At 25.9% G+C, this 13,999-nt stretch overlaps 1 protein-coding gene across 1 annotated transcript in view; it reads left to right on the forward strand.

The window, feature by feature from the left end:
• Positions 1-12,119, forward strand: part of LOC145849555 (uncharacterized) — a 38,505-nt gene extending 26,386 nt beyond the window's left edge. The window contains exons 9-16 of the mRNA XM_082954506.1: positions 1,363-1,527; positions 1,822-1,896; positions 3,435-3,518; positions 4,187-4,300; positions 5,799-5,952; positions 7,604-7,820; positions 10,023-10,118; positions 11,074-12,119. Coding sequence (XP_082810632.1) covers positions 1,363-1,527; positions 1,822-1,896; positions 3,435-3,518; positions 4,187-4,300; positions 5,799-5,952; positions 7,604-7,820; positions 10,023-10,118; positions 11,074-11,085 — 917 coding nt within the window. The 3' untranslated portion in view covers positions 11,086-12,119. The remainder of the gene's footprint in view (positions 1-1,362; positions 1,528-1,821; positions 1,897-3,434; positions 3,519-4,186; positions 4,301-5,798; positions 5,953-7,603; positions 7,821-10,022; positions 10,119-11,073) is intronic.
• The last annotated feature ends 1,880 nt before the right edge of the window (positions 12,120-13,999 follow it).

The raw sequence follows: 13,999 nt of genomic DNA on the forward strand, positions 1-13,999 counted from the left end.
TAAACATCAGTTGTGAATATTAATTATATTTATTTTATTTACTTTTAATATAAACATCAGTTGCTGAATATTAATTATATTTATTTTATTTACTTTTAATACAAACATCAGTTGTGAATATTAATTATATTTATTTTATTTACTTTTAATATAAACACAAGTTGTTGAATATTAATTATATTTATTTTATTTACTTTTAATACAAACATCAGTTGCTGAATATTAATTATATTTATTTTATTTACTTTTAATACAAACATCAGTTGTGAATATTAATTATATTTATTTTATTTACTTTTAATACAAACATCAGTTGTGAATATTAATTATATTTATTTTATTTACTTTTAATATAAACATCAGTTGCTGATTATTAATTATATTTATTTTATTTACTTTTAATACAAACATCAGTTGCTGAATATTAATTATATTTATTTTATTTACTTTTAATACAAACATCAGTTGTGAATATTAATTATATTTATTTTATTTACTTTTAATATAAACATCAGTTGTGAATATTAATTATATTTATTTTATTTACTTTTAATATAAACATCAGTTGTGAATATTAATTATATTTATTTTATTTACTTTTAATACAAACATCAGTTGTAATGCTGAATATTAATTATATTTATTTTATTTACTTTTAATATAAACATCAGTTGTGAATATTAATTATATTTATTTTATTTACTTTTAATATAAACATCAGTTGTGAATATTAATTATATTTATTTTATTTACTTTTAATACAAACATCAGTTGTAATGCTGAATATTAATTATATTTATTTTATTTACTTTTAATATAAACATCAGTTGTGAATATTAATTATATTTATTTTATTTACTTTTAATATAAACATCAGTTGTATATGGTTAAAATATGTATATGTAAGTAATTTATGTAGTCATAACAAAATATTGTAAAACAAACACACCAGGGTTGCATGGAAACTTAGAATCCTGGAAAGGCCTGGAATTTGTCAGTTAGGTTAAAAAACCTGGAAAAACCCAAAGTTTGGTAAATTTTGAAAAAAAAAATGAAATTTTTACCAATTTAACATGTAAAGTAGTCAAATTTCGAATTGACACGAAATTGAGTCTATCATATAGATAAAGAATTTTTTTCGTTTTTTTGGAGGAAATTTTAAAAACCTGTAGAAAATTAAAAAAAAATATTTGTCAGGCAACCCTGACACACTACGAAGTGTCTATATTTTAAATAAATATATATATAAGTATATAAATAAAACAGAAAAAAATATATATATGTAGTTTCTTAATTGACAATCAACCTGAAGTTTTTATATTCCTGTTTTGTGTCACGCAGGCTTCTTGAATATTTTTGTAGGTCAGCCCGGAGGTCACCAGGGAAACCAGGTTGCCAGGCAACAGCCGCAACGCTACAACCAGATGAGGGGTCAGCAGCAGATGAACAGGGGCAGTATGCAGCAGGGGGCCAACACTAGAGGCGCCATGCAGCAAGGCAACAGGGGTGGCATGAACCAGGGCAGGGGTTTGTTTTTATTTTGTATTAAAAAAACATTAAATTAATTTAGAAATATGTTTTTAGTTAGTTGGATTATTTATTGATGTTTAGAATATTTTCTGTTCTATTTATTTTTGTTACAAATATTTTTCACTTTAGATTTTTATAGATAAATTTTTATACAATTTCTACTTTATTATCAGGAGGTATAAAGGTTTATTTTTATTTGATTGCAGCAAAAAACTAACAAATATTTTTTCTCCTGACTTGATTTTTACATACGTTTTTAATTTTTAAATTAAAAATGATAAATTTTTTCAGGAGGAATGCAACAGAGTGGTCAGCAGCAGAGGTATTACAACAATAGAAATCCCAATTTCAACCCGAATTACAGAGGTAATATTTTATTTTATTATAAATTCAGGTTGATATATTACAACAATAGAAATTTCAACCCGAATTACAGAGGTGATATTTTATTTTATTATAAATTCAGGTTGATATATTACAACAACAGAAACCCCAATTTCAACCCGAATTACAGAGGTTTTATTTTATTTTATTATAAATTCAGGTTAATATATTACAACAACAGAAACCCCAATTTCAACCCGAATTACAGAGGTTTTATTTTATTTTGTTATAAATTTAGGTTAATATATTACAACGACAGAAAATTCAACCCGAATTACAGAGGTTTTATTTTATTTTATTATAAATTTAGGTTAATATATTACAACAATAGAAATCCCAATTTCAACCCGAATTACAGAGGTGATATTTTATTTTATTATAAATTTAGGTTAATATATTACAACAATAGAAATCCCAATTTCAACCCGAATTACAGAGGTAATATTTTATTTTATTATAAATTTAGGTTAATATATTACAACAACAGAAATTTCAACCCGAATTACAGAGGTGATATTTTATTTTATTATAAATTTAGGTTAATATATTACAACAATAGAAACCCGATTTCAACCCGAATTACAGAGGTAATATTTTATTTTGTTATAAATTTAGGTTAATATATTACAACAATAGAAAACCCAATTTCAACCCGAATTACAGAGGTTTTATTTTATTTTATTATAAATTCAGGTTAATATATTACAACAATAGAAATTTCAACCCGAATTACAGAGGTAATATTTTATTTTATTATAAATTCAGGTTAATATATTACAAGAATAGAAACCCCAATTTCAACCCGAATTACAGAGGTAATATTTTATTTTATTATAAATTTAGGTTAATATATAACAACAATAGAACCCGAATTTCAACCCGAATTACAGAGGTTGTATTTTATTTTATTATAAATTCAGGTTAATATATAACAACAATAGAAATCCCGATTTCAACCCGAATTACAGAGGTGATATTTTATTTTATTATAAATTCAGGTTAATATATTACAACAATAGAAACCCCAATATCAACCTGAATCACAGAAGTAATATTTTATTTTAATAGTATATATTATTACTATATATTAATACTAATTCCACAGGTAATAATAGAGGTAACATGGTTAATCGTGGGAATATTTATATATATATATATATATATTTTATAAATTATATTCTTCTACGTAACAACAGAGGCAATATAAGTAACTGTTGGAATATATATTTATTATACTATATTATATAACTGTAATTGTTAATAAATGTGGGAATATGTATTTATATAATATTTTTATTATTCCAGGTAATAACAGAGGTAATCGTGGGAATATATATATATATATATATTAATTATTTTTATTATTCCAGGTAATAACAGAGGTAACATGGGAAATCGTTGGAATATATATATATATATATTTATTTATTTCAATTATTTTTATTTTTCCAGGTAATAACAGAGGAAACATGGGAAATCGCGGGAATATATATATATATAAATTATTTTTATTATTCCAGGTAACAACAGGGGTAACATGGGAAATCGCGGAGGTCGCGGAGGCCCGATGATGAACAGGAGAAACGGACAAATCGCCAATCAGGGTTCGAACATCTGTTAACATTTAGATAATTCAATAATTTCTGTATGAAGTTTGTTTGTGTAAAATACTACTTACTGCACAATACACTAATAAAAAGTACCATTTGTAAAAAAATTAAAAAACTTAACAGTCTGTAAGTTGTTTAAATTTTATGTTGGTATTTGTTACGGTCATCATAAACAAAGTTGAGATGCTTCGCGCCATCCTAATCACAGGATTGCCACTATACCTGAAAACCTGGAATTTGACAATTAAGGAAAAAAATCTATCATATAAATAGAAATAATTTGTTATCATCAAATTTTTTTTTTATAAAAAGTAGCTTTACAGTATCTTTTCAATTTTTTTATACTATTTAACACAGTTTCTTACTGTAAACGTAACTTTAAACTAAAAATAGACCTAAAAATATTTTTTTTACAAAACCTGGAAGAAATTTGGAAGGTGGAAAAAAAAAGGAAAATACGAGTGGCAACCCTGTATCGGGACGAAACCGGTCGTAGGTTGTCTCGGATACTGTTAATGATGGCAAAGTTTATATGTTTTATGCTCGACATGAAACATACCTTTTTCTGTAATAATAATTCTGGCCTGTCAAAAACAAGCATTGGTCAACAGTAATTAATTTATTATTATTATTATCGGTAATTCAATTTTTATACAAAACAGGTAGGAACAACCACAAACTGACATTCGAGAAAGATTTCGACTTCGACGAAAACAACAAGTTGTTCAACAAAGAAGACATGGCCAAAGAATTGAAAAAGAGCCTTAATATTACTGGTTTGTTTTTAAATGATAAATTTTTGTGTATAAATTTATTTGTTACTAATATATATGGCTAAAGAATTGAAAAAGAGTTTAAATATTACTGGTTTGTTAATTATTTAAAATAAAAATATAATAATAGTAATAGAGAAGACATGGCTAAAGAGTTAAATGAAGAGTCTTAATATTACTGGTTTGTTTAATATTAAAAAGAAATTATGTTAATTTATTATTAAAAACCCCCTTAAGAACTGAAAAAGAGGTTTTGTTTAATTAGTTTGTTTTGTTAATTTATAAAATGTATATAGATATATTATTATTACAGGGTTTCCACTCCCCTTTAAATCTCTATAATTCCCTAAACTGTCCAGGGTAAAAAATTTGAAAATCCTTAGAAATCCCTTAAAATTACGTTTTTTTAGTTGGTGGTTGAAATTTCAAAGCCAAAACATTGACGCCGTGTGGTGAAAAAAACGTAAAAAAGTTTTAGTTTTCATTTAATTCTAAATCTCCGCTATCTCATTACAAATCTGTTGCTCCATGGCGCCGCTTAGCGGATAACATATTTCATTATTTATATTTAATGCAATTTGTCTAAAATTTGCTAATTTAACTAAAGTTAGAGCTCACAAGCCCTTGAACTTTCGTAAATTTCTACTAAGACTGTTCTTTTAATCAGTTAATGACATATTTTAATTTATGTACCTCAAAAATATATTCGTAACGTTTATAGTTCATTGTTTTTTTAATAGTTTTTTTAATGAATTTGCTTTATTTTATAAATTTTCTATAATTTTTTTTTCAAATTTAGTGGAACCCTGTTATTAGATTCCCTAAAGAAGTGAGAAAGAGGTTTAATGTTACTGACTTGTTTTTAACTGACTAATACTACTATTTTTCGGTTTATTAATCAAATCAATATATTTCACAATAACTAAAATCGACATAGAGTGATACTGGTGTATTTTAAAAAAGTTTATGAAGTTATGAACATGTAAAACTGAGCTATAACCATTTGAAAATGTTTCAACTCTCCACGACCTTTGAAAAATATTTCAATTGTCTTGTTTGGATATTTCAAATCACACTTGACCAAAATGCCGCATTTATCTCGCCAAAGCTCGTTTTAAATTTGATTTTATACTTGATGAATATATTAAAATGTAAATATATCCATTCAAAATGCGCGGAAAATATAAAAACCTCTGTCATTGGTTTTACTTGGTTCTTGAAAAGTATCATATAGGCAACAAAGCATAGAGGAAGTTAAAATTTTTAAGACCAGTATTATGAATATAAATTCTTTTATTTCGAATGTTATTATTTTTATGCTATTTTTCAGGCAAAAACCAAGAAGAAATTTATTTTGTTTAAGAGCAGTACTATGAATATATATTCTTTAATTTCGAATTTTATTATTCTCATATTGTTTTACAGTAAAAACCAAGAAGAATTTTTTTATTTAAGAGCAGCATTATGAATATATATTCTTTAATTTCGAATTGTTTTACAGGAAAAGACAAGGATGAAAAGAAGGAGGAGGGATCCGAAGTTTCAACCGAAGAGGGAGAAGAAAGTGTTGAGGAGGAGAAAGAAGAGAAGAAATTTTACGACAAAAGCAAATCTTTCTTCGATAATATCACTTGCGAGACTAACAATCCGAGAGGGTAAGTAATATTATTAAAATATTATTGAAGTTAGAAACATCAATATGTTAAATTAGTTATTTTCTTGATGAATTACGACAAAACTAAGCTTTCTTTGATAATACTACTTTTGTATCTTTGTCGACTTGTAATCTTTGGGTGAAATGTATTAAAGTGTTATCAAGCTAGAAGAATGAATATATATTTATTGATAAATTATGACGAAATTTAGTAATTTGTTGATGATAAGACCTTAATAATCCTAGAGGGTTTATTGCATATTAATTTTTTTATTTGAAAAGCTGTAAAAAATTTACATTATGTAACTAAATCTTTTTTTGGTAATATTAATTGTAAAATAAACAAGTATTGTTTAAAGATAGAAATTATTAAAATGAATTATTGATTTATACATATTTTGTTTATTAAAATTTTTCAATACATGATAGGACAAAAAGTTAAGATAAAATTTATTTAATATTTAAATGATTGCAGAATAAAAAGCAAAGAAAAAAGAATTATATGATAATTGTTGAATATACAAAGTTTTAAAACTAATTAAAATTTTTAGCAATGTTTCCAAATATTTACTTTATTTCTAGTTGAAAGTAATATGACTAGTATGAATTTTTATATTAAATTATTGTTCTCTCACATAAAAATTGTCTATAAAATTGAAAAAGCTTCCAAAATCACAAACTACAATTTCTCATTCACCCACAAACACGCATTCAAATAACAAATTAATTTCATATTTACGTCAGAATGTCATGATCAAGTTTTAAGTAGTGATGTACCGGACTCACAATTTCGGGTCCGGCCGGACCCGGATCCGGACTTTTTTTTCAAATTAGAATCCGGCCGGAACCGAATCCGGACTTTTTTTTCATATCAAGATCCGGCCGGATCCGGATATCAGACAAAAATGGAAATATCCGGCCGGATCCGGACCCGGATAGTGAGTCTATATCACTAGTTTTAAGTGGCATTCATTGAAATATGAGACAAATAAAAATAAATTTTTTGATTCTTTTATGTTGATTGATATAAGTGATTACAAAATGATAATGACCAAATTAAAGTAGTTGACTCATTAACGTTAACAACTAAATACTTAGATTAATTTTTTATCATTATTATGAAAATAGGTTTTTAAAAAACTAATCAACTCGATATGTCATATAGGTGTATTTTTGTTTACGCTCTATGTTAAGTTTGAAATAAAAATATACAAAACAGAATAGTCGACTAAAAACATAGATTGAAGAAATGAACAAATAAGTTATTAATAAAAAAGTTCTTTTATCTAAGTCTAATTGTCATACGGTGAACTTGAAACTCAATTGTATAATCAATCAACTGTTTTTGCAAACATATATTTGTAACTCAATAAAACTGTCATAGTTGTTACTGCACACATTTCGCCCGATACAAACTCTTCAGGATAATTATACTTGCAACCTATTTTATTTTCAATATTTTTATTTTAAATAAAAATATTAAAATTTAATTTAAACATTTCAATAATGAGTCACACAGACAAGCTGCTTATGAAACTACATGTTTTTGTATCAATAAATTTTAATTTTGTTTTAAATATTTCACAGGTATCATTAAATAATACATATATATTTAAATATTTAATTATCACTGAATTTCAAACATTTCCCAGGGAGCGCATGTCGTACGGGGAGGAACGCAGGAAGAACAACGAGACTTTCGGAACTACAGGGTACAACAGGGGCGGTTACCATGGCAGGGGCGGTTACCATGGCAACAGGGGCGGTTACCGGGGTTACAACAGGGGAGGGGGGTACAGGGGCGGAAGGTACAACGGGGGCGGGTGGAGAAGGACCAACTATTACCAGGACAGGGGCGACTTCTATCAGGTGATTTATTTTTTTGAATTGTTGGATTATTTTCGGAATGAACTTTTTTATTTTTTAATTTTTGGATTAAATGCATCACGAGGGTCAAAAACCTGTATTTTGACAATTTAGGCCAAAAAACCTGGAATTCGAGAAAATTGAAAAAAAAGACTAGAATTTTGAACAAAAAATCATTTAAAATTTTTTCATCTCTTGTTGTGTTGTTCATACACATTTCTTTGTAACGCTGCTTACTATCAGGAAATTCGTATCAACTTAAAATACATTTGTGGTTGCCAAGTGTATTTTCAGTTTTAGTAATAGTGATCATGACAGAATTTGGCAAGGCACATTTGTTGTTGACCAATTCCTTATTGACTAAAGTTTAAATCCTTATTGACAAAAGTTTAAATCCTTATTGACTTCATCAATCTATGTTTGCTGCATGCTAACATACAAGATGCCTTTTTGCAATGTGCACTAAATCTGATTGTTATTTCCGGTCCAAATACAAGCCACTGTGAATTCTGCTGAATTTGAGTAAAATTCTTTAAGCTCTGGAACCATTTGAAAGAAAACTTCCAAAAAGATTTACACAAAAACTTTTGTGCATCTTAATACGTTCAAAGCAAGTCAATATGAATTTTGTTTTTAACCAAATTAAATGTTTGCAAAACTTTTATTTGCCTTCTTGCTTTTTAAAGGTGTTTGAAGCATTTGAAAGTGTAAAATTTTGTATACTTGTTGATTATTAACACATAAAATTCATGTTGCCGTTTGTATTTTAGTTTTGTATTTATTAATGTTTGTATAAAATAAGTATAAGGTAAGTTACGTACATGATCCGAATAGTTTTAATCTTTAAATGTTATTCTTTATTAGGCCAACTCTGAATATTTTGTTGTAACTCAAGTGAGTTGGTAATATTTGTAACAAAGAAAAAAATAAACATAAGAATTTAAGCGAATATTCTATATTTATATTATTAACTAAAGTCTCACGTTTTTTACTTGGTGTTCTGTGGTCTGCTTTCAATGCCTTCACAATTTGCATACAGAACAAATTGTATTAATTATTTCTGTCTCACTTTAGATCTAATAAAAAATCTTAATACTCATTTAAAACAACCTTCAAAAAGACAAGTTGATAAAACTTGGAAGTTTTAATTTTTGGAATTAGTTCGACCTTAACTTCTGTTACCAAGTTAAACGAAAATTAATAATTTTTGTGAAAACTTTACAATAAAAAATGAATAGGTATTTATAAATGGTTAAAAACAACGTAAAACAAAAGTTAATATAAAATTTAAAAAATAGTAGTTGTTTTCAACTACTTATGGTGTATATTTTTTATTTTGAAATTTTAATAATTTTCAAATTTACATGACATAAAACGCATATAGTTAAAATGCTAAAGTTCAAAGTTTGAAAAATCAAGTTGAACCTTAAAAGTTTGTGTAACTACGTCACAACAAAATTTGTACAAAGCAGCTAGATAAATAGTTCGATAAAGTATTCATTTTAAGAAGCAAGTTTGTTAATCTACGACTTTTTCAATCCCGCCAAAATAATTTTACGTCGAATAAAAGAGTGCTTGTTAAAAATTAAACATTAAAATTGTCATTTTTAATATATTTTATTATCATAAGTCTCGAACGTTAGATCAATTGTCATTTTATATATTATTATCATAAGTTATGTGCAAAATTTACTCGAACGTTAGATCATAGTTTTCGAACTGTTTTTTGGTCGAACTGTTTCAATAACAAAACTGTAGTGAGAATATAAAACATTATTCATTGTAAGTTGAAATTGTTCTTACAAAAATTTGATGTCTGCTGATTTAATGGTTTTAGAATTTATGTTAGTTATTTTTACTTACAAATGCCAGTTTTATTTCAACTTTAACCTAATGTCCTCTGCATGTAAATATTAAAAAAACTTACATATTTTATCATTCAACAGATGATTTCAACTATTTCAAACGAGAGAAACATTGTTTTGACGAAATATAATTGAAAAACTTGAGTTTACAATAATTTGTATAAATTTTAGTACAATTATTTTACAATAAAGTTTTAATTTGTAAAACCTGCTATTTAAAGCTGTGGAAACATTTTAAATAAATTTTTAACATGAATTTCAGCATCAAGCTGTGTTGAGGTAATAATAATAATTAATAATTTTGTAATAAATAATATGATAATTAATTTGTATTTTCCAGGGTCGCGGAGGGTACAACAACTTTCAGAGGAGGGGAAATTACCACAACGGGGGGAGGGGAGACTTCAACAAACCCAAAAAAACTACTGAACAGACTGTAAGTTATTCGTTCTTATTCACTTATCCGGACTTCTTTTATCCGAACAGTTACAGTCGAGAAGAAAATTCAAAAAAAAAACACAAACATTTTTGTGTGATACATATATTTAATGTTTAATGCTGTAAGAAAAGTTTAAGTGTGTTTTTAAATTCTGCAACTTAGTTTATTATTATGACGTAATAATACTACCAAAGCTTACATTATAACTTTGTAATTAGATACTAAACAGTAGAATATTATAGACATGCTTAATTATTTGGTTATTATAATTTATCTTATTTCTGAGCAGTCTAACAATCTAAGTTAAAAAATAAGAGAGATAAAAATAAAAAAAAAAAAATTTTTTTAATCTACATCATTTAACTTTAATTTATTTTATTGGATTTCAGATGGCTACGTGTTAAGAATTAAATATAATAATTAGAATAAATATAATTGTAATTAAATATATTTGTTTATAATAGATTTTAAATATATTTGGTTTAGTACGGTCAAAGATTATCATATATTTAACATTAAAAATTTTTAGTTGAGCCTTTTTTTTTTATAAAAAAGTTTTTTTACACATAATACTTAATCGCGTGTGTTTAATTCCCATGAAAAATAAAAAGCTTGTTTTTTTTCGAAGATTACTTAACATAGTTAGGATTGAAATGATTAAAATATTATTAAACACAAATTTCCCAAGAACCGTTTCGTAATATTTCTTTATTGTTTAACTTTATGTAAAAACGAAATAAAAATTGGTATTTTTTAACAAAAAAGATCGAAAACAGTTAATTTTTTTTTAAATTGTATTTTTAACTCTTATAATTACTGGATAAAAATTTTTATTTATTAAACTTAATTTTTTCTTGGACTGGCTACATAGATTATTTAGCATGTTTATAGTTGAAAAAAAAATCTGAACAAGTGCGTGATCAAATAAATAAATCGAAATTGTTTTTCCCAGGTATCGTCATAAACGCCACGTCATCAAGTCGAATTATGACGTCACAACCGGTGAAACCTGCAGAAAAGTGAAAAGTTCTTAGTATGTGGTTATCAACAAAGCGTTCGAAAAAACATCGATGTGTTTTTTATTTTATGAAAAATTGTGCACTTTCTCTTCAGTTTATTTTTGAGAGAAAAAATATTTTAGTTGCTTATACATATATACATGGTTTATGAAAGTTTTTTTATACCATAGCCTCTACTTTATTTTGTTTAAATTTGTATTTCAAATACATTTCAACACTATTTTATTGGACATTGTAAAAGTTTATCTTTCATAAGAGGCTCTAGTTTAAATAAACTTTTGTGTTTAAAATTTCCGAGCCCTTGAAACCTTTCTTTTTCGGCTAAAAAAAGTCCAAATTGTTTCAATGCCTTTGTTGCATAGTGGGGCCCAATATTTTTGTTGTAAAAATTTTCGTGTAAAGTTTTTTTAATATTTTAACTACTGACACTTTTTTGATGATGAACAAAAACTGAATAAGTAGTACGAATTGATTTTTTTGTAGAAGTTTTAGTTTTTTTACAAATTTAATTTTGATTGTGAATCAATAAGTACAAATGTTAAAATAATCGGTAATATTTAATTGATAGAAACTTGAAAAATACAGTTTTAGATTGTTTGAAACAATTACATTTAGAAACGATTGCGTTCACTAACTAACATCAATGCTCATACTTAAATTTTACGTAAAATTTATTAAAAGTCTTTTGTGGTATTCAAGAACATATTTTGAAAAGCTTTAAAATAAAAAAAACTATTATGATTGCGATGTAAACTTTGAAATGTATTAATTTTTTACGATTTTATTTGGACTGATATTTGAACTGAATATTTTGTTGCTGCTGTTACAACAAAACAGTTTGCCGTTTGTTCATTTTATTTAGCGAAAATAATTTAACTTGGTTTATTATAGGTTGCATATTATTGAAACTGATGTTTTTTCATTCAAATATTTTTTTTATATATCGTGGTCGTATGTAATAAATAGTATATGTTTGCTCTTTATTGTTTATACCTTCATATCAGGGCTGCCAAAAAAACCTAGAACTTAAGAAAAAAAAATCTATATATTGAAAAAAACAATATTCACTGAAAAACATGGATTTTTAAACAGGTATTTCATGTTAATAGTAAAATTTCGATTTGACACAAAAATTTGTTGACATAATTTTTATTTTAGAAATCAAAAAAACGGATTATAAATAAAAAACATTAAAGAAAGTTTTAAGTATCTCTCATTACAGTTTTTGACCTTAAACTTGATTTTGAACTTAAAACAGATTAGAAAACTTTCAAAAACCTGGAAGAAATTCAGAACACCTAGATAAAGTTTGCTGAAAACATTTGGCAACCCTGTTTGTTGAACAACTTATGATCTTAAGTTTTTGCAGGGTTAAACTCAGGAAACCCTAGAAAACCTCGGGGTATTTCAATTTGTTTTATCAACCCTTGATGACTCCGGGCAGTTTTGATTTTTTATTAAAATTTCAGAAAAACCTCTTTAAACTTGAATACATATATAAATCAAAAACTCTGCTTGTAGAAAAACATAAATACTTCAAATTTTACTGCTATATTATCTTATAACTACTCTAGACAGAAGTTAAATTTTACAACTTCTTTTATAAATTACAGTTTCTTAAAAAGGCTAAATTTAAACAAACAAAGTTATCCATTTGATTAAAATAAATTTTTGTTGATGTTAAATATTTATGATAGTAATAAGTAAACACCTAGAAGAAAATTAAATAAAGAAATCCAATAAAAGATTACTTTTTAACTAAAATAAGTAACGAACCCTTACAAGATATAAAGTAAACTAATGTAAAATTTACAATTGCAACTAAAAGAATTTTAGTTTAGTTTGCCCTTATTGATTCAATAAACGTTAATTAAGTTGATAAAACTCTAAATATTAACTATTAAAAAAAAATTAAAAACCTTTTATGAAAATTTATAATAAATCAATAGTATCGATATTACTTAACAAACTTTTTTTATGATTTTGTAAATGCTAAACTAATATTTTGATTGATACTAATCTTGTCTTACAGATAAAATTTTTCTAAAAAATAGTTATAAAATCAATTAAAACGATATAAAACAACAACTAAAACAGCATGCTATTTTCTAAACTTCTCTGAATTAAGGTTTCCTAATTTTTTCTCATAAGGCTTCCTTTTAAGAAATTAAAAAAGTTATGGCTCCCTGCAACAGGATTTCCCAATAAACTACCATTTAGATTTTCTTTCTTCAGCATCAACTCCAGAATATCTAGCTCAAGTTTCAAATAATGTCCTTGTTGCCTCTTCAATAGTCATTCTTCTTGGGGAATCCCTGCTATAATGATTAAAATGTTTTTATATTTTTATTGATATTAAATCTGACTATATCAGTATTTCTTTTGAAGTTTATCAGAAGTTTAATTAACTAATAAAAATACTAAAATAAAAATTTGTTAGTTTTTACATAATTTTATTAGAAATTTAGTGGCAAAATTGTTTTTTAATTTAAATTGTACCTTCGTGGTCGATACTTGTCCAGTGGGACAAGACCTGTCACGGAGTGCAGAGCATTGCGGGTCAATAGACCAGGGCTCGACGCCTTGCTCTAACAGTCGGTTACTGACTCGTCTTGTAAAGTTAAGCTCACTCTCATTACTAGTGGTAGTACTAGCCATGATGTAACTTATTTAGGGGAGCTAAAGCCACGCTATTTAATTGCACTGATGATATTATTTAAACAGGGTATAGGGGTACTAAGCCGCACTATTGAATATCGACCGATATAACTTAGTTTGATAGAAAATTTTGATAAGTGAGAGAGACTGCTTGCAAATTATTTACTAAAATCACAATGATTTACACTTATGAATAATGGT

The sequence above is a fragment of the Thalia democratica genome, chromosome 2 (genome assembly GCF_965202585.1).
Source record: "Thalia democratica chromosome 2, ktThaDemo2.hap1.1, whole genome shotgun sequence".
NCBI classification, from domain to species: Eukaryota; Metazoa; Chordata; class Thaliacea; order Salpida; family Salpidae; genus Thalia; species Thalia democratica.